The 26,065-nt window shown below is 41.1% G+C and overlaps 1 protein-coding gene across 1 annotated transcript in view; it reads right to left on the bottom strand.

Annotated features, from left to right (window-relative positions):
- Positions 1 to 25,836, bottom strand: part of LOC139461768 (oxysterol-binding protein-related protein 11-like) — a 41,221-nt gene extending 15,385 nt beyond the window's left edge. The window contains exons 1-14 of the mRNA XM_071243227.1: positions 25,729 to 25,836; positions 24,356 to 24,390; positions 22,297 to 22,417; positions 21,487 to 21,534; positions 20,508 to 20,589; positions 19,133 to 19,212; positions 15,598 to 15,624; positions 10,816 to 10,970; positions 9,351 to 9,459; positions 8,059 to 8,100; positions 6,546 to 6,635; positions 5,668 to 5,711; positions 4,608 to 4,717; positions 3,977 to 4,110 (exon numbers count right to left, since the gene is read on the bottom strand). Coding sequence (XP_071099328.1) covers positions 3,977 to 4,110; positions 4,608 to 4,717; positions 5,668 to 5,711; positions 6,546 to 6,635; positions 8,059 to 8,100; positions 9,351 to 9,459; positions 10,816 to 10,970; positions 15,598 to 15,624; positions 19,133 to 19,212; positions 20,508 to 20,589; positions 21,487 to 21,534; positions 22,297 to 22,417; positions 24,356 to 24,390; positions 25,729 to 25,836 — 1,185 coding nt within the window. The remainder of the gene's footprint in view (positions 1 to 3,976; positions 4,111 to 4,607; positions 4,718 to 5,667; positions 5,712 to 6,545; positions 6,636 to 8,058; positions 8,101 to 9,350; positions 9,460 to 10,815; positions 10,971 to 15,597; positions 15,625 to 19,132; positions 19,213 to 20,507; positions 20,590 to 21,486; positions 21,535 to 22,296; positions 22,418 to 24,355; positions 24,391 to 25,728) is intronic.
- Between the last annotated feature and the right edge of the window lie 229 nt (positions 25,837 to 26,065).

Here is a 26,065-nt window from a genome sequence, read left to right as displayed (position 1 = left end):
ATCACGTTTCGGACCACCCAATCCACTAAGTGGCCTTGTACAACACAAGACACCACACGAATTGTTTGACAGGCATTACAACTTCTAAGTAATGCCAAAGTAGAGACAAATAATGGATAACAACTTCTTTATTTACTGTAAAGGCATTGTTTCGGTATAGATTCTTATACCGTTGTCCTTCCTTGACAACAGTATAAGTGTAAAAGCATGACTAAGCTGTCTTATGATAGTAGTATAATTATCATGGTAGATTATCAGTTATTACAAGAATTTAGATTGAAACCCCCTAAAGTTGACTTATACTGTTTTCTTAGAACAGATCATCTTCCCGAGGCAAGAGAGTTAACTGACTATAAAAGTCCAGTTTCCAACCTTGCCGAAATAGGCTGGAATTCCTGGGTTCTATCATAGCGCCACCAGTGGCTATTATGATTTATGTCCTTTCTAAGCCTCTCCTATTTGGAAAATATCTGTTGACAACAAGTTGGCGATGCACATGCTTTGCAAATCCTGCAATCGACCGAAATCTACACGACAGTTTACGAACCGGATTTCATTTTTGGTGCACGATTATGATTGGACTATGCATAGACTCGTTAGTCCAGCCAAAATGTAACTCCATAATACCAGCCTAGTTCGGCAAGGGTGGAAACTGGACTTTTATAGTCAGTTAACTCTCTTGCCTCGGGAAGATGAAACATGACGTCAGATTATTATCACGTTGTAAGGTAATGTTTATTCATCAGAGGCCTATGATTGCATGATTTGTTTTGGGTAAACAGTACCTGACTGCCATGTGTGTTTAACACATGCGCAGACAAAATGTATTAAAACAGGAATGGGAAAATTTTTGTTCATCTTATCTTTTGGATTCGTTTGCTTCAGGGCCCACTTGCACAAAACGATCTTAGCGCTAAGACTATTGTAAGCCTATGTTAAAGTATGGGAGTTAAGACCATCTTAGCACTAAGATCGCTTTGTGCTAGTGGGCCCAGGTGAGGAATCAATGCATAGATACACATTCCCCTTGGCTGTCCAACAAATCATATAGGTCATGTTGTATGTTTTTATGTATGTATCAACACACAGTAAATCTGGAATTTATTTTTTAGACGTCAGTAAGCCCTTCATCAGCAAAACGTCTGTTCGTTGCAGCCATAGTCAGTTGCAGATCGATGTTTCCGAAAATGTTGTTATATCATGCTAGTTTAGACATGAGATGGAGGAGAAATAGTTCTTTGATTGTATTCAATGCAAAAACTGTGTCGTTGATGCAATACAGTGTCTTTAGTACAAAGCAATTTTGTCAGAATGGTATTTTAGCGGGCTATGTAAGTGTTTTAGCGGAGTGTATGTAGGGAGTAACGTCCCTTAGCTGTCGGCCACAGCAGAAGTAAACAAACCCGACGTCCCATTCAATGTAAGTTAACGGAAGGTTAAGATTTGATCAAGAGCTACTACTAAGTGTAGAATGACTACAATTATGCCTAACTATGGTACAAGTGGTTTGATCAGGATATTCTTGTAGATTAGTGCGTTTTGCATTATGAAGTGAATTGGAAAGTTTTCATACGTTTACTCACATGAAAGTATTCATTTGTCCAATGTTGACAAATACATGTATAAGGGTTACAGCATTGTTATAGAATAATTGTGAGGTTAAGAAATAATTGTGTTTGCACAGGAATACCAGCTGCATTCCAATTAAGGGGAGATAATTCTGAAAATGTTCTTTCAGCTTGTGTTCAGTATGTCTGTTTCCATGTGTATAAATGTTATCCACTGTATGTAAGAAATATCTTACAGTTGATAATGTTTAAGTCAGAATAGTTTTCAGACAGTTACCTGAAAACAGCTAATGTTGATAACAATTCTCTACAGTATTCCTAAGTTGAAATTGTTCATCTTGGCTGATATTTCCAGGAAATTAGTTATCCATTCCAGTTGTGAATTATTATTTAGATGGTCTTGCCAGTTCTGATAGGTACTGGTAACAACACTATGATGTATTAAGTACTGTATCATGTGATCACGAGAAGTATTGTGTATGTTTTCAGAAGTATTGTGTGTTAAAGAATCCCATGTGTTAAAGTCTAAAGTAACACATAAGTTGAAGCATACCAGTCATTAATTAGGTCAGATGGAACGCTATTTGAATGCAAATGTCCGATTGGGATTTTAAATTTTCTGGAACCCTGGATGGAAATCCTGTTCTACTGTTTGTAGAAACCGTTGGTGTAAGGCGTTTGATTGTTTAACGCATGTGCAGACATACTGTATTAAAACAGGAATGTGAAAATATTTGTTCATCTTATCTGTTGGATTCGTCTGCATCAGTTTCAGGGGATTTCAGCAGTTGGAAAAGGGGGGTGGGGATCTTGGGGGCAGCCCGAGCAGGGGCATCTGATGGCATCATACCTGTTACATAAGGACCTATACCGAAATGTTGCCTTCACAGTTAATAAAGAGGTTATTATCCATAAATCGTCTCTACTTTGTAAGACACTACACACTTTCCACAAGTGTCATGTGTTATGTGTGTAGTGTCTTGTGTCTCGCGCTGTTTAGTGTCTGGTGTCTTGTGTCTAGCCTGTCTAGTGGCTGGAGTCTTGTGTCTCACGCTGTTTAGTGTCTGGTGTCTTGTGTCTCACGCTGTTTAGTGTCTGGTGTCTTGTGTCTCACGCTGTCTAGTGTCTGGTGTCTTGTGTCTAGCCTGTCTAGAGGCTGGAGTCTTGTGTCTCACGCTGTCTAGTGTCTGGTGTCTTGTGTCTCGCCTGTCTAGTGGCTGGAGTCTTGTGTCTCACGCTGTTTAGTGTCTGGTGTCTTGTGTCTCACGCTGTTTAGTGTCTGGTGTCTTGTGTCTAGCCTGTCTAGAGGCTGGAGTCTTGTGTCTCACGCTGTCTAGTGTCTGGTGTCTTGTGTCTCGCCTGTCTAGTGGCTGGAGTCTTGTGTCTCACGCTGTTTAGTGTCTGGTGTCTTGTGTCTCACGCTGTTTAGTGTCTGGTGTCTTGTGTCTCGCCTGTCTAGTGGCTGGAGTCTTGTGTCTCACGCTGTTTAGTGTCTGGTGTCTTGTGTCTCACGCTGTTTAGCGTCTGGTGTCTTGTGTCTCGCCTGTCTAGTGGCTGGTGTCTTGTGTCTAGCCTGTCTAGAGGCTGGAGTCTTGTGTCTCGCGCTGTCTAGTGTCTGGTGTCTTGTGTCTAGCACTGTCTAGTGGCTGGAGTCTTGTGTCTAGCCTGTTTAGTGTCTGGAGTCTTGTGTCTCGCGCTGTTTAGTGTCTGGTGTCTTGTGTCTAGCACTGTCTAGTGTCTGGAGTCTTGTGTCTAGCGCTGTTTAGTGTCTGGTGTCTTGTGTCTCGCGCTGTTTAGTGTCTGGTGTCTTGTGACTGGCCTGTCTAGTGGCTGGAGTCTTGTGTCTAGCCTGTCTAGTGGCTGGAGTCTTGTGTCTAGCCTGTCTAGTGGCTGGAGTCTTGTGTCTAGCCTGTCTAGTGTCTGGTGTCTTGTGTCTAGCCTGTCTAGTGTCTTGTGTCTAGCCTGTCTAGTGTCTGGTGTCTTGTGTCTAGCCTGTCTAGTGTCTTGTGTCTAGCCTGTCTAGTGGCTGGAGTCTTGTGTCTAGCCTGTCTAGTGGCTGGAGTCTTGTGTCTAGCCTGTCTAGTGGCTGGAGTCTTGTGTCTAGCCTGTCTAGTGTCTGGTGTCTTGTGTCTAGCCTGTTTAGTGTCTGGTGTCTTGTGTCTAGCCTGTCTAATGGCTGGTGTCTTGTGACTAGCCTGTCTAGTGTCTGGTGTCTTGTGTCTAGCCTGTTTATTGTCTGGTGTCTTGTGACTAGCCTGTCTAGTGTCTGGTGTCTTGTGTCTCGCCTGTCTGGTGTCTTGTGTCTTGCCTGTCTAGTGTCTTGTGACTAGCCTGTCTAGTGGCTGGTGTCTTGTGTCTAGCCTGTCTAGTGGCTGGAGTCTTGTGACTGGTATCCCGAGTCCACCCACCTTAGTTAAGTCCATGCCCAGCTTCAGCTGAGACAAGAGATGTAAAATGATGCTTTTATGTTCTTCTACTCCGCCCAGCTCAGAGTCCTTGTACTCCGCCTCGTCCTCCACCTCGTCGTCGTGGTTCACCGGACCTGGCGCAGTCACCATACATTGTGTACAACACATTCTATTTGAAAACAAACTTAAATGGCCAGTTCCAAATGTAACTACTAACGGTAAGAAAATGAAGCCGAATTATTTTAGGAAGCTGACATCTGATTGGCTCAAGAACCCGCACATCCTTCATTTAGATTGGATGGTCAAACTTCACTATCGAGGGTTAAATTATAAGATAGGAGTAAATTATAAGATTTTAATGAGACTGTTACAAAGTTAGTTATCATGTCTTTAAATTTGAGGCAAAGCAATATGCCACCTCCATTCATTAATAGGTACCCTGTACCCTATACCCTGTACCTTGTAACAAGACCATTAACTTATTACAGCCTTGTAGGCACTTTGTACTGTATACTCCCCAGGGAGCTGAGAATGATCCATTACCAGGTTAATAATGGTGTAGCGCTTTGTATGAACTTATGTATGGAATATAGCTCATCATAATCGTAGTCAAAGTCATTGTTATTATTACCTTCCACCCTCTGGTCTGTGAAGGTGTAGGGGACAGAACTGGCCGAGGTGAAGCTCTCTGTTGGGGAGGGGACAGTCAGCTGACCACTTGACCGACTCCCTTCTAGAGGCCTGGAGGAACACAACAAGATGCAGGTCAAAGTGCCTTTAACTGGGAAGACGATAGGAACACTGTTCATAATAAATACACCTGTGTGTGTGTGTGTGGTGTGGTGTGGTGTGGTGTGGTGTGGTGTGGTGTGGTGTGGTGTGGTGTGTGTCTGTGTGTGTGTGTGTGTGTGGTGTGGTGTGGTGTGGTGTGGTGTGGTGTGGTGTGGTGTGGTGTGGTGTGGTGTGGTGTGGTGTGGTGTGTGTGTGTGTGGTGTGGTGTGGTGTGGTGTGGTGTGGTGTGGTGTGGTGTGGAGTGGTGTGTGTCTGTGTGTGTGTGTGGGTGTGCGAACAGCCTGTACATAATCTAATTAGGACCAGAGAGTCTAATCATTTTTATAATTCACATCGATCTAACATACAGTGTGCACTGACACGCCATCAACCAGGAAACCAAGGTCAGCCATCCGATCTACTAAGTCACCTTTTACGACCAGCATAGTTTGCTAAGGACCAATTCTGACCTGGACTCCCAACAAGTTCCCAATCAGTGACCCCTTACAACTTACGACTAACAATGAGATGCAGGAGTCACATTCTACCCTGGGTCCCGAAGGTGAACAATCTTCTCAAATTGGTCATTTTCAGATCCCTCGACCACAAGGAAACGGGGTACAAGACATTGTACTGTTCTAGGTTGTCATTTTGTTACTTCTAATCCTTCATGAAAATGTCTCTAAGGCCACAATAAAATAATTGTTACACATTCCACTTTTTATTTACTTAATGATATGACCTGTGAAGATCCAGGGTAGAATAGACCTTCAGCATCCCATGCTTGCCGTAAAAGGCGACTATGCTTGTCGTAAGAGGCGACGGGTGATTTAAACAAACTAATACAAACAAAGAATACCTCCCAACTTTGAGAATGTGTTTGCAACATGTGGGAGGACTAGTATTTAAACCATGCTTACCCTGGCTTTCTCTCCGAAGGCTGGGGGGTGGGCGGAGCTGAGAACTGCAAACAGATGGAGGTATACATCAACACTGCATTTACCTCAGATCCTAAATGATTTCAAAGGCAAAACATTATTAACTGTGGAGAAAACCAGTCTTAGGCTTTTACAAAAACTGCTATTATTATTCATGAATTTTTAAAGTCATTTTTGTCATACTCTTTTGGCCAAATCATTGAAAGAGGTCTGAAACCACCAAGACAAAAAGTTCAGCTATGTCATGACAGCTGAAAACATAGTCTGCAGTCACAAACCAGCAGAAGAATTTTAGGGCCATTTGTTTTTTCTGGAAATTTTAACTTAGCATCTTGAAATTTCAACTTATTTATCTTGAAATTTCAACATAGCATCTTGAAATTTCAAGAAAATGAGAAAAAAAACAAGTGGCCCTTAAAGGCTTCCGTACAAACCAGTGAGTGATGGCATGAAGACCATTCAGCACCGTCAGGATCAAAGGACACACAATCAGTTTGGTGGCCACAGCCTCAGCATGAGAAATCCTCTTGCACCTTAGACAACCAGCACGACAAGAAGAGTAAGTGAGTTGGGTTAAACGCCGCTTTTAACAGTATTCCAGTTATATCACGGCGTGTCAGCCTAATGTGGGAGGAAAGCTCGAAGTGATGCAAGTCTCAGATGTTTACCACTTTGGTGAAACCCACGAGCACGGGTATGGTGCTGACAAACCTAGAAACATAATCGGGGCGAACCGGGATTCGAACCCACAATCATAGGTTTCTGGACGTGCCCACGGGACGCAACTCTGCACAGCGAATCGCGGCGCCCTAGTCGACTGGGCCACCGTGCACCCTCACGACCAGAAGACAAGCACCCACCTGTCCCGCCTGCCTGTTCTGGAGTATAGCTAAGCACTGCTCCAGGCACAGGATTGTAGCCGAGGATGTTGCCTTAAGTAGAAGTAATTCCTGAAACATGAAAATATTCATCATCACAGGGGTTGATTTAACTGCTGGCCCATGGCCCATGGCCAGCTATAATTACAAAGGGCTTGCCGAAACGTAAAGTAGATGGCCCGTCTGGCTAGTCAAAATTTCACCTTTCACCTATGTTTTAGTTTTTACCAGGATCATCTCATCACCATGACAACAGGCTGTCATTATGTAATGTTGTATACAACATCTTTATTTGGTAATAAATCACTACGCAGTGAGGTAAATGGTAGCCAAGATTTAATCTCAAAGTGCAGGAAAAAAACATTTTATGGGTGAGGAGTTAAAAAAGAATTGTAGCCCTGCTTGGTGGCTGCGTGACCTCAGGTTCAGCCACTCCGCAGCCTCCACCATTTAGCTGCAGGGCAGTTAGTTTGGAGAGGGCCAGTAACTTTTAAAAGGAGCACATGGCTCATACAAATTTGTTGTTAAATCTACCCCTGCATCATGAAAAGAGTGTCAAACAGTCCTCCTTTAGCTATCTTATAAAATGTAACAAAAACAAAGCAAGGCAATGTCTAGAGTGAGTAAGTGAGTTTGGTTATCGCTTCTTTTAACAGTATTCCAGTTATATCACGGAGTGTCAGCTTAATGTGGGACGAAAGCTCGAAGTGGTGCAGGTCTGACGTTTACCACTTCGGTGAAACCCACGAGCACGGGTATGGAGCTGATAAACCTAGAAACATAATTGGGGCGAACCGGGATTTGAGCCCACAATCATAGGTTTCTGGCCTGCCCAAGGGACGCAACTCTGCACAGCGAATCGCGGCACCTTAGACGACTGGGCCACCCGTGGCCCCTTTAGGCATTTGGGGCCCAATGGAAATATGAAAATATAAAGTTACAGGAAATTTTGTAAACTTAACAGGAACATATTGGTATAAAAGTTATCGTAAAATTGTTGAAAACAAGTCTTTTGTCTCTCTTACACTTGCAAGTTTTTTAGTTCTGTCATGAGTATAGCTATTATGCAAAAAAGTAAGATTTTTAACTTTAAGTGGAAATCAAAGTATGAGCACGTCTGTGAGCGAAAATGACTTTTTGTTATATTTTTGTTCCGTCTTTATCTACATTTCATGATAAATCAACTTGGGTCAAAGACTTGCTTGTGTTCAAATTTTTGGAAAATGCTAAACCCCTAAAACCAGCCTTTTTGACAAATGTTAGTCTTACCTATACATTAATCATGGTAAAAAACATGCAAATTTTGAAATCAACAAGTCTAATTCTCACTTGTATAAGCATATGTGATAACTTTCACTACATTGTCTAAAGGTTTGTCTATTTCAGAACTTGCGTAGGTTCTGTGGGTCAAAAACGCCCCTTTCATTCCTCATCCTTTGATACATAAGACGCATAATTTCATCAACTAAATGTCAGGCACAGTGATATATCTTACCTTATCTATGCCGGTCAGAAACCCTGATGTGTATGGTAAACTCTGCAAATCACAATCATCATCAGTATCATCATCATCACAATCATCATCATCATCATCATCATCATCATCATCATCATCATCATCAATATCATCATCATCATCATCATCATCACTACCACCACCACCACCATCATCATCATCATCATCATCATCATTCATAAAGAATATTAAACAACAGTTGCCAAATTTCCTGCCAGACTTGAATTTTTTCTTATTTGTTCCATACTCTGTGAGTGAGTGAGTATGGTTTTACGCCACTTTTGGCAATATTCCAGCAATATCACGACGAGGGACACCAGAAATGGGCTTCACACATTGTACCCATGTTGGGAATCGAACCCAGGTCTTTGGTGTGAAAAGTGAACGCCTAACTACTAGGCTACCCAACCGCCCCTCCGTACTCTGGGAAGTGTTGCATCTTGAATGTTTTAACATTATATGCTAAGAAAATTTACAATTATTTTGCATTCAATCACGTGGATATCAACATGTCAAACATTTAACACAGCACATAGAGTTTAGTTTAACACTGCTTCAAATATTATTTCAGTTATCTCACAGCTTGATGTGGGAGGAAAGCCCAAAGTGATGCAGGTCTTAGGTGTTTACCAACAAGCATGGGTATAGTGCTGACAAACCTTGAAACATGGTTCTAGGATACCGGGCAACAATTACAGGTTGCTGGCATGTCTAAGGGACGCAACTCTGCACAGCAGGGTGAATGGTGGTTACAAACCCATGATCATAGGCACATATAGTCTGGAAGGTAATTTAAGGTACCGACGTTTACTACAATATCTGAAAAACTATTGGACCTACTCCAGTCAAAGTTGGTAGGAGATTATTAAACAGTCATACATAACTGGATATTACATTTAAAGACAATCAGTGCATGAATAAAAAATCCGTCTATTTAGCTATCACTATATTTCATCAACAACCAGACCTGTTCATCATGGGTGGAACGAGCATTCATTGAAACAGCCATCTGCATAATGCTACCCCTGTATCACAGGGCCATATGACAGTGTTGAACCAATCAACTAAACTCGAAAGGGTGCACGCACGCATGAATACGGTGTTAGTGTTAGCGTTGGACGTCTCAACGTGCGTGATTCCCGGTACCTTAAGTTACCTTCAAGACTATACACATGTTGCAATTCTGAGCTCTGAATTGCAGCTCATTAGATGACGTGGCCACCTGTTCAGTGAGTCACATGTGGCTATGACAGCAGTGGTACTGAACTCACACTTATTTTGTTGGCTAGGTGCCTACTGTAATCATCAGCCTCCGATATGTATTCCCTCACGTCCTTGAACGAGTCCTGCTTACCAGGCTGCACTACCTTGTGTTGGGATCTGACAATCAGAGAATAAAATGCACTATTCACATCACAACCATCTTCCCGAAGCAAGGGAGTTAACGGAATATAAAAGTCCAGTTACCACCCTTGCCGAACTAGGCTGGTATTATGGAGTTACATTATGGTCTATGCATAGTCCAATCACAATCATGCACCAAAATCAAAATCCAGTTCGTAAACTGTCTTGCAGATTTTGGTCAGTTGCAGGATTTGCAAAGCATGTGCACCGCCAACTCGTTTTCAACCGATATTTTCCAAATCTTTTCATTTTTTTAATCAAGGTGCTCGCGTGATTTGATGCACTTCACGATGTAAGACCAGTTTTATCACAACATAGATCTTGAAGATCGATCAGATCGTCTTGAGCCCAGGAATTACAGCCTATTTCGGCAAGGGTCGAAACTGGACTTTTAAAGTCAGTTAACTCTCTTGCCTCGGGAAGATGCATCACAAGTACTTTGAAAATATGTTAATTTCAACATAAGAAAATGTCAAACCCAAAGATGGGCAATTCATAAAGGTAAACAATGAAACCCCATCAGAACCATTGTTGCCGATTGTGCTCAGTCTTCAAACATTTCCTTAATACATGTATTTGACAAATGAACTTCGGACAATTCTGCAAATTCTAACAAGGCAGTTTTGTAGTAATGGGAGCATATGACATCACTTCCTTGTTGCTGTTTTTGGCCGCACTCAGCAATATTCCAGCCATGTTAAAGCAACCTGTAAATAATTAAGTCTAAGCCAGACAAACCAGTGATTGATGTCATGAGCAACATCCCTATTCCCACGTCATCAGGGTACCGTGATACACTACCAGCCATGTCTACCTGTTTAAATATAGTGCCAGTTAGCGGCATCAAATGTCCCCATGACAAGTTAAGCAATGCCAGCAGTGGAGAATAGGTGGATGGGTGACAGCTCCCTGAGGATTCAGTCCTGAGGAAACATGTGGTGTCTCCTTCATGTCCTCAAGTCAATTTGTTCGAAACCAACATTTGTTTACACAACAGCAAATGGGCCCTCAACCAGATAGTCATGTGCTTAGAACACTTGATTACATACTCCCTAAGGAGCCGAGAATATCATGATATTATTATTATTATTATTATTATTATTATTATTATTATTATTATTATTATAAGGGGCATTAATAGTGCCATTATTATCATCATCATCACTATTATCATCATCATCACTATTATCATCATCATCATCATCACTATTATCATTATTATTATCATCATCACTATTATCATCATCATCATCATCATCATCATCATTATTATTATCATCATCATCACTATTATTATTATCATCATCATCATCATCATCAAGCAGTACCCACCTGACAGTCATTGAAGTGGGCTGGTTGTCCTCCGCCTCTACGGGTGACTTCTTATTGAGGGAGTTGTCGAGTCGTCTCACCAGGAGATTGTCTTTGGCCGGGGGCGTCACAATTGGCATGCCACCAGAGTCGTGTCGAGACACAGGTGGCGCCTGCTGGAATAACAACAGTAAACTTGCCCTGAACCCTGTGAACAGCTTCATGGGAAATGAGTTCCACAAAGCCATCTTAGCACTAAGATGGTTGTAACTCCCATACTTTAAACATTGGCCTACGACTGCTTTGTGGAAATGGGCCCCATTCCATAAAGTGATCGGAACGCTACGACTGTCGCAAGTCTATGTTAAAGTATGGGGGTTATGACCATCTTAGCGCTACAACTGTCGTAAGTCTATGTTAAAGTAAGGGAGTTATGACCATCTTAGCGCTAAGGTTGCTTTGTGGAAGGGGGTAATGAGCCCTGTCCCACACAGCGATCTCAGCGCCAAGATTGTCGTAACTCCCACATTTTTAACATTGGCCAACGACAGCCATAATTCCATAATGCTTTGTGGGAATACATGGGTCTTGGTTGAGGGTAAAAAGGGATGTCTCATATTACTGACCTTTATAAAAAACAGTGTAAAAAAATAATCTATCTTAGTACAATATTGGTTATCAAAATAAATGGCTAAAGCATGCAAAATGAATACCGAATATTTTATATATCATTGACTACAATAAAAATTCTGAAATATGCATCATAACTTTTATTGCTTATCATGTTGACCTCTCAAATCACTGAAAATGATAAATATAACTTTGGGGTTTATACAGGGATGCAAGCTTGTTGCAAGAAAGCTGCCAGTCCAATAGCACTGATACATACAATGACCTTTTTGAAATTTGTAATTTATCATCAGTTGAATCACGCAGAAATAAGAGAGTTTTGCTTAACGCTCCATTGAACAGTATTTCAGTTATATCATGGAATGTCATGTTCATGAGTCAGCCATATTTGATTGCGATTGATGCAGGTTTTAGATGTTTATCACTCTGTGAACCAAGGAGCACGGGTGCTGACAAACCTAGAAATGCTGTCAGGGTGAATATGGGATTCGAACCCACAATCATAGGATTTTTGCACATATAAGGGACACAACTCTGCACAGCAACTTGCAGAGTATTTAGTACGAGAGAAATATTGGTATTGAGCTCCCTCTTTTTTATCGTAGTATGGAAATAATAATTTCAAGGGACCCAGTACTAACTGGAATGTGTTGACAAGTGTTTTATTGTGTGCACAGTGATAACTGATATTTTACGCCTTAAGGAATATAACAAAAGATAACCATGTTTCACTTATGAATTAATTGTTATAATTACCAGCAGTTTTCACTCATAACTAAGTCTATATCTCATACAGTGAAAGCATGATGGTCTGGACCCAGTTAATCCAATCTCATTAAAATCAAATCTTTTAAGTGATATACGGTATGTCTCTTACAATACTTCCATTACAGGTGAACTTTTGAATTTGTCAATCAATCAATCAATCAACTTAAGAGCGAGTGAAGATACGAGTGAAGTATTCAAACTAGTATATATGATTTCTGTCTCTTAAAACGAACTTAAAGGACCAGATCGGAATGTAAATAATTTAGGTTATGTCATTATACTGTCATGGGTATTTTAAAACCCCTGTTGTTTCTTAGCGCCATGGCATCTACACCTGAACTGGTGATCCATCAAATGAATATTTCTGTTCTAGAATACATCTCTGGACAATAAGTGCTTGCAACATCTGTATGTAACTAAAGTTATTTCAGGCCAGACCCATGACTTGTTAATCCACAAACCTGTTAATCTGGACAATTTCACCAGGGACCAATCCAGATTAACAGGTTTTCACTGAATATAAGAACATGAGTTCTTTCTGCTGAAATTGATTGCAATTGGTGAATCAACCATTGTTATTTGCAAATTAATAAACCTGCAAATTCTGTTTATTGTTACACTTAAGGTAATCATAATCCTTCCCCCAGCATACAAGCTCAGCAGGTCTGTGTGATGGAAGCAGGCTGGGGATTCATACACCAGGGACCAAAGCAAGGCAAGGGAGGAAGTGACTCGACAGTGACTGCTCTCTGTGGCTTCCAAGCTAGTGGAAGGGGAAAGCCCAATGACATGCAGGTCTCAGGTGAGGTGAGGTGAAATGGAGTTTAACGTCACGTCCAAGATTATTGCACTTATATAGCAACGTGCATGCACGTGTGTGTGTTTGTGTGGCTGCTTGTACTAGTCCGGACTGATGCCGATTTATAGTGCTAGCTCAAGGAGATACCACAGTTTAACATGAATATCCCACTCAGACACAGTATACTGACTCCGAGCCGATCAGTCCTTGTTTTAGCCCTTAATGCCAAGCGCCAGAAAGGGTAACAACAAGTACCATCTTTTAACGTCTCTTGGTATGACGCAGCTGGGGATCGAACCCCGGACCTTCCGCTCTCCGGGCGGACGCTCTACCACTAGACCACGGAAGCGGTTGATGCAAGTCTCAGACGTTTATTACTTTACGAGCTGGGTAGTGGTACTGACAAACCTAGAAACATCATCGTGACGGATCTCGGATTCAAACTCATGATCATGGTTTTCTGGCACACCTAAGGGACACAACTCTGCACTGAGAAATACGGCACCCATTACACCAGTGTCGTAAGGTGTCTGCAAATGCCCACGCAGAAAATGGAGGACAAGCATACAATGACATTAGCTCACCTGACTTTTGGTCAAGGGAACTCTACATGGAAATGACACTGCAAGTGCACAGAATGTGAAAATTACAAAATATTTCTCAGGTGTCATACAAGTTTGATGTCCAAATATTTGAACAAAGGGTTTTATGCCAGATCGCATGCCACCACCTCACCAACATGGCTAAAACACTGATGGAAGCCCCCCAGCAGCCTTAGAAATTCAGGTCTTTTAAATTACTAGTCCAGAGAACTAGTGGACACCTTATTTCACTAGTCCTCCGAGTCTGTAGCTAGTCCTTCTTGAACGAGACAAAAATGTTCATGTTTACATATTCTGTCAGTATTACTCAGATTCAATTTGTAGCAAAATTGAACGAGACAAAAATGTTCACGTTTACATATTCTGTCAGTCTTATTCAGATCCAATTCGTAGCAAAATTGAAGCACTGAGAACTGGTTCAGAATTATGGCCCTCAATAACTACGAGTCAAAGAGGATCATTGGATTTTAACTTGTCCTCAGCACAATTTAGTAGTCTCGGGCCAGTGGACAAGCGTGAAGTTTGAAGGCTGCCCTGATCCAGCACCCAACAAGCTGTGACAGGGAACTGTGTACGATTAGTCACAGGGTTATCAGTTCTGGGTTATCAGTTCTGGGTTATCGTATGCCAGGTTATCATGCTGAAACACTCAATCAGGGCTTACCCGAAACTTGTACTGAAAGCAGCACCATTATTCAGTCAGGATCTCTTTACACTTAGCAAAACAAGGAACATCAATTTGCTATCACCACTACTTGAACACCATTAATACCAATCAGCAGACTGGACTGTGTCAATCTCATTAAAATCAGATCTTTTAGTCCAATAGAATGGCTTTCTGTGTGAAGATCAAGGACACCTCCTTAGCAGGTCGCATCAGGTGAACTCTCAAATCAGCCAATCAGCATTTGGCTTTCTAAATTCCAGGTTCCAATGAGCAAAGCATTTAGATGAGCACAACTGATTTCTGTATCTCGAAAACAAACATAATAGGTGAATTCGAAAGGTGAAAAAAAAAGCTGTGAATTTATATTAGTAAGGATATTTATTTTTTCTGAATGCAGCGTTTCTAACCAAAAGGACAAACAATAAATGGTATATTTGTACGCTGTGGCGGTTTCTAATATAAGGATAGAAATTTCTTCATGGAGATGGTAAAGAAATGAATCCACGCTTACATCTAATTTTCTCAAGAGCCCACACATCCTTCATCTAGACTTGGGCGGTCACCATTTAGATTTGGGCGGTCACCATTTAGATTTGGGCGGTCACCATTTAGATTTGTGCGGTCACCATTTAGATTTGTGCGGTCAGCATTAAGATTTGTGCGGTCACCATTAAGATTTGTGCGGTCACCATTTAGATTTGTGTGGTCAGCACTTAAGATTTGGGCGGTCAGTCACCTCAGTGTTCATTTGACACGGCTTGTATGGAGATGTAATGTGTTCAGGACCAAATGGCACAAAGTTATCTTAGAGCAAAGACTATCGTAAGCCCATGTTAAAGTATGGGAGTTATGATCATCTTAGCGCTAAGATCGCTTTGGGCAAGTGGGCCCAGACCTTCACGCAGGAATGTATCAAATAAGAACAAATAGCTTAATATAAGAGATAGTAAAAATCCCTGACTCTCAAAAAAGCACCAACAAAATCATGAGTTGAGGAGGGACAGAAGGGAGAATGCAACACAAAGCTGAGAAGTGCGCTCAAAATAAAAACAAATCAGGAAGACACAACATTGAAGTCTATAGACCACAAAAATACAGCTCATTCGAACATGGGCAGGCAATGAATTGATTGATATTGTCTAACAACATATCTAATTGCAACAAACTGATAAAATCCATGTCAAAACTTAAATCAATATAATTTTACATTTTAACAAAATGAAACTTTAACCGCCACTAACCATAGTAACATGAAATTAATAATAAATATATGAAAATTTACAAAATGCTAATAAACATAATTCTGAAACAATCATCCAGCCCATTTCTATACAAACCTGGAGACCAGGAATTTTTTTCTTTTTCTGAAATTGAACACAGTCGCAGCATGTTCAATAAGGCTTTTACATTGCATCATCGAGGTGTGCAACTGTCACAACTATTTTAACATGTTTAAGAAACTAAAAAATGCAAATTGCAATATCTATCACAAGTGTAAAATAACCTTTTTCAACACATGGTCAGGGGTAGATTTAACAACAAATTTGTATGTAGAAAGCAGGGCTTGCTCTTTTTAAGAGTTACTGGCCCTTCGCCTAACTAACCGCCCTACAACTAAATGGTGGAGGCCAAGAAATGGCCGAACCTGAGGTAGCGTAGCCATCTGGTGGGGATCTGAAAATTTGAGAACTCCTCACCCCTAAAACGTATTTTCCTGCACTTTGTGATTAAATCTTGGTTTCGATTCACTTCATTTTGAGGTGATTTGTGAGCAACTGAAATGTTATTGTACACAATATTACAAAATGGCGGCCGGTTGTCATTCTACCAAGATGATCCAAGTACACAAATTAAGCATACACGGAGAAGGGATGAAATTTTGACTCGCCAGACGGGCTATCTACTTTACGTTTCTCTCAAGCCCTTTGAAAGTTTAACTGGCCATGGGCCAATGGGCCAGCAGTTAAATCGACCCCTGATGGTGTTTACATTGAACCTGATGAACTAATGAAAATACTGAACATTCAGAAAATGAAAAAACTTTCAGTTTAGAAAACACATTTCATTTAAGAGTGCATTAACAATTTTTACCTTGGCCAAATACATGTCAATTTCAAGGTCATGCTCTAATATTGTTGTGGATAATTTCTACACCTGCGCCATGGCATCTACATGCAAATTGGGGCTGTGGGATAACCTGGTGTTTAAAGCGTTCGCTCGTCAGGCGAACATTCCCAACATGGGTAAATGCAATTCCCCGATATTGCTGGAATATTGCTAAAAGCGGTGCAAAACAATATTCATGTACTCACTCAAGGCAGTATATGTGTTCTGTGTCGTTTTCTTTTAATAAGATCGAAATTAATAAATCAAGGTTGAAAGTATATGAAGCCAAATCACATAAGAAAGCTAAAATCTGATTGGCTCAAAATCCAACGCATGCTTCAATATATCCTGGACAGATGGATGTCCATGCAGAGCGATATGTTTGTTTGTTGTTTAGCGCCAAACTAAGCAATACTCCAGCTATATGACGGCAGTCTGTAAATAATCAAGTCTGGACCAGATAATAGCACGATTAATATCATGAGCATTGATCCACACAATTAGGATACGATGACATGCATCAACCAAGTCAGTGAGCCTGACCACCCGATCCCGTTACCCAATTCTTATGACAAGCATAGTTGCCTTTTAAGACAAGCATGGGTTGCTGAAGACCTATTCTTACCCGATCTTCACGGGTCAAGAGTGGTATGAACTTGATTCATCCCTCTGTAACCATGGTAACCATGGTAACCATGGTAATGTAACATGACCTTAACATTCAAAGCAACTTCTGTCATATTTTCAAAGAGTTCATCACGAATTACAAATTCACAAACAAAGCCAGTGCGACATTAATAGCCTATCCTGACAATCTAGCCGGTGAGGAATTCCACACAGCTGGGGACTGACCACACAGTGACCGAGTCAGTCGACCGAGCAGTCATCCCTGTGACATGTGCTGTGTGCGAAGCAGTTCACAAGGACACGAGGACAACAGTATAAACATCAGGAAACAGCAAAAGACAGTGTAGATGCCACCAGAAAATGTTCATTTTTTTCATGTATTTTCATGAGTCCACAAGCTGTAGCTCACCTGGGGATATAGTTAACAAGTCTAAAAAGTCAACAAAGAAAGTCACTTTACCAAGTTTCTGCAGCACTGATATTTGAACATTGTCTGCAGTTACATTGAGGACCAAAAACTATATTAAGAGAAAAACAAGTGTTTAGAGCCAAATATTCGTTTTGAGAAATTCTGGGATGAGAATGGATATTTTCCATTTCAGCTGAAACATCTTTGTAATTGAGCGTGGTCTATAACTTGGAGGTGTTCGTGGTGGAGATTTTAACAAATTTGTGGTCACTAAAAATCGCGGACATTTGCAGATTCTCATTCCTGGAAAATCATGGTCAAATCATAAAGGTCAAATCAAGGACAAATTTAATCTATTCGAAAAACAGAACACATGGGTTGAGTCCTACAACTAATGACACATGCCAAATGTCTTTACATTTTGAACAAAAAACAGTTGACCATAAGTACTGGCTGCTTTGGCTGCCATATTGGAAATATTGGGGTCAATCTCAACTGCCAGACGATTACAAGCCAGCCAGACCACCTCCAAGACTGGTATTATCTGTCTAATGTGACTGTGACAGTCTGGTGTGACTGTCAGGTGTGACTGTCTGTGTGACAGTCTGGTGTGACTGTCTGGTGTGACTGTCTGGTGTGACGGTCTATGTAACTGTCTGGTGTGACTGTCTGTGTAACTGTCTGGTGTGACTGTCTGGTGTGACAGTCTGTGTAACTGTCTGGTGTGACTGTCTTGTGTGACTGTCTGGTGTGACAGTCTTTGTAACTGTCTGGTGTGACTGTCTGTGTGACTGTCTGTGTGACTGTCTGGTGTGACTGTGTGACTGTCTGGTGTGACTGTCTGGTGTGACTGTGTGGTGTAACTGTGTTGTGTAACTGTGTTGTGTATCTGTCTGGTGTGACTGTCTGGTGTGACTCTGGTGTGACTCTCTGGTGTGACTGTCTGGTGTGACAGTGTGTGTGACTGTCTGGTGTGACTGTGTGGTGTGACTGTCTGGTGTGACTGTCTGGTGTGACAGTCTGTGTAATTGTCTGGTGTGACTGTCTGGTGTGACTGTCTGTGTGACTGTCTGTGTAACTGTCTGGTGTGACTGTCTGGTGTTACAGTCTGTGTAACTGTCTGGTGTGACTGTCTGTGTAACTGTCTGTGTGACTGTCTGGTGTGACTGTGTGACTGTCTGGTGTGACTGTGTGGTGTAACTGTGTTGTGTAACTGTGTTGTGTATCTGTCTGGTGTGACTGTGTGACTGTCTGGTGTGACTGTCTGTGTGACTGTCTGTGTAACTGTCTGGTGTGACTGTCTGGTGTGACAGTCTGTGTAATTGTCTGGTGTGACTGTCTGTGTGACTGTCTGGTGTGACTGTGTGACTGTCTGGTGTGATTGTCTGGTGTGACTGTGTGGTGTAACTGTGTTGTGTAACTGTGTTGTGTATCTGTCTGGTGTGACTGTCTGGTGTGACTCTCTGGTGTGACTGTCTGGTGTGACTGTCTGGTGTGACTGTGTAACTCTCTGGTGTGACTGTCTTGTGTGACTGTCTGGTGTGACAGTCTTTGTAACTGTCTGGTGTGACTGTCTGTGTGACTGTCTGTGTGACTGTCTGGTGTGACTGTCTGACTGTCTGGTGTGACTGTGTGGCGTAACTGTGTTGTGTATCTGTCTGGTGTGACTGTCTGGTGTGACTGTCTGATGTGACTGTCTGGTGTGACTGTCTGGTGTGACTGTGGCATACCTGTGCTATGGTGGCTGTATGGTATTCAGCAGTTACCCGCAGTCGGTCCACCCAGTGTTGTCTCCCCCTGGGGTCCAGGGCTGCAAACAAAGGACCAGGGATCTCACGTAACATAGAATTGCTGGACACAGGACTGAATCGATGACACCTAACACAGCCATCACCACCAACATCACATCATCATCATCACCACCACCATCACTACATCACATTATCACCACCCCCTTCACCACCACATCACATCATCACCACCAACATCACATCATCATCACCTTCATCATCACCACAACCACCACCATCACATCACACCATCATCATCACCACAACCATCATCATCACCACATCACATCCCACCATTATCTTCACCACAACCACCACCATCACAGCATCACCACCATCATCATTACCACCATTACATCATCACCACCATCATCACATCATCACCACCATCATCACATCATCACCGTCACCATTACATCATCACCACCACCATTACATCATCACCACCACCATTACATCATCACCACCATCATCACATCATCACCGCCATCACATCACCACCACCACAACATCATCAACACCACCATCACATCACCACCACCATCATAACATCACACCATCATCACCACCACATCTTCATCACCACGACCACCATCATCACATCACCGCCATCACATCACCACCACCACCAAAACATCATCACCACCACCATAACATCATCACCACCAGCACATCATCACCACCACCATCACATCATCACCACCACCATCACATCATCACCACCACCATTACATCATCACCACCATCACCACCATTACATTATCACCACCATCACATCATCACGACCACCATCAAATCATCACCACCACCATCACATCATCATCACCACCATCACATCATCACATCATCACCACCATAACATCATCACCACCACCATCACATCATCACCACCACCATCACATCACCACCATCATAACATCATCACCACCACCATCACATCATCACATCATCACCACCATAACATCATCACCACCACCATCACATCATCGTTGCCACCATTACATCATCACCACCACCATCACCACCATCACATCATCACCACCATAACATCATCACCACCACCATCACATCATCACCACCACCATCACATCATCACCATCATAACATCATCACCACCACCATCACATCATCACATCATCACCACCATAACATCATCACCACCACCATCACATCATCGTTGCCACCATTACATCATCACCACCACCATCACATCATCACCACTTCATCATCATCAACACCACCACCATCACCACCAAATCATCATCATCAACGCCGCCACCATCACCACATCATCACAAGCTCCTTCGTGTCCTACCTCTAAGTCGGAATATTTCCCCATTAGCAGCATTGACTGTAAACGTCTGTCCATCTTCATCTGATGGGGATATGACAGCAGCCTGGAACATGTGCCACACAACATTACACACTGACATCTTGTGGCAGTGTTGTATAACAGTCTCCATGATAACCCCATACCACTCCTTGTCAACGGATAGACTTTCTCAACGTCAGGTGGGTATCTACCATATCATTTTCAAAAACACATCTGAAAATATTTACTTACAATCAAAAAACATCATTTTGCTTTTAAAACTCAAATAAAATTCTACAGAATAAATCTCACAGTGAATCTGTGAGTGTAGTTTATCATTGGTTACCATGATGTCACTAATGGCTCTGCTACTGAAGCTGTTAGCAGTACTTTTTACACTTAAGACACTCCTTATTACTGTCTTCAAACTGAGTTGGAAGAATGATGTTGGATGATAAATAAAATTTCACCCTTGTGTCTTTTGATATCAAATATATCAACTTGTGTTGATATATTTGATATCAAAAGACACTTGGGTGAGATTCTCTATTTAATACCACTTTGAACAGTATTTCAGTCATATCATGGCATGTCAGTTTGTGGGAGGAAAGCCCAAAGTGACGCAGTTTTGGACGTTTACACCTTTGGTGAAACCCACAAGCATGGGTATGGTGTTGACAAACCTAGAAACATCAGATTTTAAAATGTAGGAGGCTCTTGTGGTTTGTTACCATAGCACTTGAATCTAGGTACCCCCTGAACCTATAGCTCTTAACACTGGGGTGATCATGGACCTACGGTGCTGACTAACATAGATACATAATTGGGGCTGTGCATTGATCATGAAATTGCAAGAAGAACATGAATGTTCAGTTTTTCGGACACATATCACCCAAGTAATGAATAAACATGTTTCAAATCCAAGCCCTGATATATGTACAATTATCATTATGATAATCAGCGTGTAACCATGGAAACATACTGCGAGATGAACCGATCCCCTTGGTCTTTGTTTTTTCTGCTCCTCTTTCTACAAAAAAAGAATTAAAGGAAAAACTTTATTAGATTTCAGGAAGATGTAATTCAGTGTAATTTCAACAAAATGTTTGTCAAAATATTTCTATCAACAAAGCTGAAACTATATTTCTTGTATTTCACAATGCTTGTACACCAGAAGTATTTCACTAGAATTTGCTCTCATCAAAATGGTGATGAAAATGCACTTAAATTCACAAGGAGAAAAAGCCCAAAGATTTCCTTGTTATGTCAGTGAAGCACAAATATATTTCACATGTTTAATAGTGTACCCACTTTATAGTATGTTTGGTTAGACCCATGAAAATCCAGGGTGGAATAGGTCTTCAGCAACCCATGCTTGCCGTAAAAGGTGACTGCTTGTTGTAAAAGGCAACTAACGGGATCGGGTGGTCGATCACCACCACCATCACCACGACCAACTTTACTACATTGCTGACTTGGTTGAAGCATGTCATCATATTCCAGCTGTGTGGATCAATGCTTGTGTCAATCACAGGATTGTCTGGTCCAGACTCGGTTATTTACAGACCGCTCATATAGCTGGAATATTGCTGAGTGTGGCATTAAACAACAAAGAAAGAAGAAAAGAAAGTTTAACAGTGACCTCAGCAATATTGTCTTGACCAAACAATCCAGTGATTAATCTTTTGAGCCAGATCCTATGCCATCACTAATCAGCTGACACGCCAACATGTAAACAAGACATGTAGCAGGCTGAGCCATGAGGGTGAGCATGCTTCCAGAGAGAACTTGCCTCGAAGTACTCCAGCATCCCCGACTCCGGCTCCAGGACGAAGAACCGAGGCTGCCAGCCTTTCATCACATTTGTGTACTTCAACAGCTGACCTTCATGAGCCTTTCTGGATGGCTGGCCGCTGAAACAACATTGAACATCATCATCATTTAAGTGACATAAACAAATTACGACATATTCTCTGTAATAAGAGCCCTGACCCACTTCCAGCCCTATCTGTAGAGTAATCTTTATAATTCTCACCTAAGCCTGGAAATGTACATTAAAGTCCATATTTTCGTGCATGTATTACAGATCTTACAGAAAAGGGAGCCATAAAGTAGGGGCATAAACCTGCCCAGTAACTATTATTAATAACAGGTTTTAGCTTCATCTACATTTGAACTACAGTAAATAATGGTTATCATGGTTATAACAAACTCAAAGGGACCACTAATTATAGTTCATAACAACTGTAGTTTGTTATAAGCATATATACAACATTTTTCAACAAATGTCCAAGACTAAAACATAAATTCGGTATATAGGTCAGCTTGTTATAAGCGTATCCATTATAGACGTAGTTTACTGTTAATATATTTCTCTACATCTCTGACAACACAGTTAACTTGGGTATAATTTTTTTATCAGTTTCTATGATTTATCAATTTTCTAAGCAGCCAGGGCCTTTATTACAGCGAATATGGTAGGGCCATAATGATAATCTTTGATACAATATGTGTTTTCACAGTTAGTCAGAACACAGCTCTGGACCAACAAATGTTTGACACTTGTTTGTTTGTTATTCAATGCCACACTCAGCAATATTCAAGCTACATGACGGCGGTCTTAAATAATTGAGTCTGGACCAGATAATCCAGTGATTGACATTGAACAACTGATTGCCAATGAAACAATTTGATCAGTCACCGTTGAGGTTCTACTACACCAAATCAGTACCAGTTTGGACAGTGCGGTTTTCATAGGGAGCCTTCAGTACAGATCGAGAGATATCTGCAGGCTGTGATTGGAGGATATTCTGTAAGATTTTTATGTCTTTCAAATGTACATCCATCCAGTTATTAAAACTGACCATGTTTTTCTATATTTAGTCCTGTCTTTTTCAACATGATGACTTATGCTGAATGTGACCACAGCTATTTTCAAGTAGGTGACATTTGGTGCGAAACTGGGGGTGTTGTGTTTAGCTTCCGGAAAAGGAGCTGACTAAGCTAGTCATTTTTTATTTTTTTATTGCTGCTCTAAGGCCAAACTGTGCACACACGTACAGGTAATAGCTGTTGAATGCTTAGTTATTTAAAAAAAAAATATAACGTTACTATAGAAGTCTATGGGAAAACATTTGGTTGTGTGTAACCTTGAAGCCTCCTGTGTTCTTGCATGAGCAAATGAACAAAAACAAAATGCAAATATTGTAATGACAACCGACAAAAGTTATATGTATAATATCAGGCAGTTAACTTATTCGAGGAACATATCCGCAAATAACCACATATAGGAACAATATCCCATACATCTGAAGCGGTACAAAGAAACTTGTTCGATGTCACATATCTTTGTAACAAGCTAATATCTTAAAACATGTATAGCGTTTCGGGATATTATGACCCATGTTTGTTTCTCAAATGACCACGTAAGTTTGTTTCAGTTGTTTCACATAGGTGTCAAGTCTCATTTGTCAGCTGAGAAAGCACACGTGACAACTGTGTTCATAATGTCCACGGTTCTTTAAATAATTCATAGAGTTAGATAACAATGAGCACTCAATCAACCAAAGTATATATGTTGTTTATACATCGGCACTTCAAGCCAATGGGGATTAACCCTCGCTGTCAATGAGGTTTTCCAGTTGGCCCCTCGCTGGTCAGAAGCCCAGTTTGTTGGGTCACTGGTGCTGATTGGAATCTGGTGATTACGTGGGAAAATTAAAATGGCGCCGGCTAGATGACTAAAGGTGAAGCGTTGTTTCCCTAAATGTCCTTTCAAGACAAATTCAAGGCCTTTTCAAGCTCTGTGCGCACCCTGCAGTATTTAATAACATAAATATGGCAGAACTTACCTGGTATTTTTTACATCTTCTTTCCGTTCAAATTCCTGCAATCAATCAAATGATTTTATTATAAAATTTACCATGTATACTTCAGTTACATGACATACCGTATTCGAAGCAATAAGCGCCCCGCTCTAATAAGCGCCCATGGCGATATTTGCTAATATATTGGCTAGTGAACAATCCCAATTAGCACCCCTTCCAATTGATAAATATACACAAGACTTATTTTTTCGTGTATAATACGCACTCGTGTGTTATATGCACCCTTAATTATGGGCAATTAAATTCTGGAAAATATATCTGTCGTGTATAAACATTACAGGCTGTCAGCATAAACAACGAAATTTACGATTTTTCAAATTTTATTCTAACAAGAGTCCCCTATTCCTTATTTTGAGAGCGCCCAAGGCCCTTATTACGTCAAATACGGTAATATAAAAACATCATCCCGGTAGTCATATGATATTACTCTGATGCTAAATCATTTAGCCAGCCTTTCAGTTTGACTGGCGAGCGTGGGTTGATTTCATTTTAGCTACAGTCAAAGATACATAGTTTCTGCTTTGATGAGTATTAAGCATTAATATACTATGATTTCCAGATAATGCTGATATGCTGGACTAAACATAAGTTTCACTTTTACTTGGAAATGTTGACAATCAAAATAAATTAGGCATTATAAATTAATAGATGAGTTAAGCATGTTAAGAATCAGACAAGCAAAGTTTGTAAGTAGCGTTATGAATAGATTCTATATTTTTTGGCCTACGTGAAATGATTTTGGTTACATCATTTTATTTGTCCAAGGACAGTCTGAGGGGGTGGGGATGAATGTCTACTGTGGCAATGAGTACCAGTAGCATTATCATTGACAAGTGCACAGTCAATGGGATGCTGACAAGTCGAAACAAAGATATACCGCCCCAACATCAAATGCTGTTTCTAGGTCATTTATTGGCTAGATAAACAGCTGGTAGATAATTGAGGCACCTGAGTGTTCAACACAACTAGTTCGTACCAAAATCGTTAATTTTCCTATGACTGATCGAAAAGAATACACGATGACTAACTTTAGAATGCAACATTCATGAAGACCATCCACATGATATCAGGAATATAATCATGGAGTAATTTCCGATGACCACAGAAACATAAACAAATTTTAGTATGTTGTTAACTGATATGCGACGTCAAGATGGCAGCATTGAAATATAATATTAATCAATATCAATGCGATCAAACTGAAATTAGCGATGTGTCAGTCACGAGATTGTGAGATAAACTTCAATTTTAGAGCTGTCAAAATTATTTCGTAACACTAATTTGAGATAGGAATTGTATCCGAGAGGCAAAACATGTGTTCTAGGGGATCCTCCCACCTGTGCTCGCTCCATGACTGCGATGACCTGGGCCCGCTCGGCCTCGGATAGTCCTGATAGGTCAGGAAGTTGGCCAAAGGTCGCCGAGGTTTTCGTGGGGGCGGCCATTTTACTGTACTGGCAACGCTTCCGGTTTTCAACGCCACCTGGGACAAGGGAAGCCACTTTGATGATTTACGTCGTTTAATGCATAAAAGCTCATAATCTTTCGCGTTAATGTTTTAGCAGCGGAATAGGGCCCTTACTAAAGAGGAATGACAATAATATTATGTGAATACAATACTGTCAATTGATCACTTTGTCTTTGAATCAGCACGGATGGTAGCAGGAGGCGAGA

This window comes from Haliotis cracherodii, unplaced genomic scaffold (assembly GCF_022045235.1).
Source record: "Haliotis cracherodii isolate W230 unplaced genomic scaffold, xgHalCrac1.p SCAF_15, whole genome shotgun sequence".
Lineage (NCBI taxonomy): Eukaryota > Metazoa > Mollusca > Gastropoda > Lepetellida > Haliotidae > Haliotis > Haliotis cracherodii.
The sequence above is the reverse complement of the archived record's forward strand: the minus strand, read 5'-3'. Positions and strand labels throughout refer to the sequence as shown.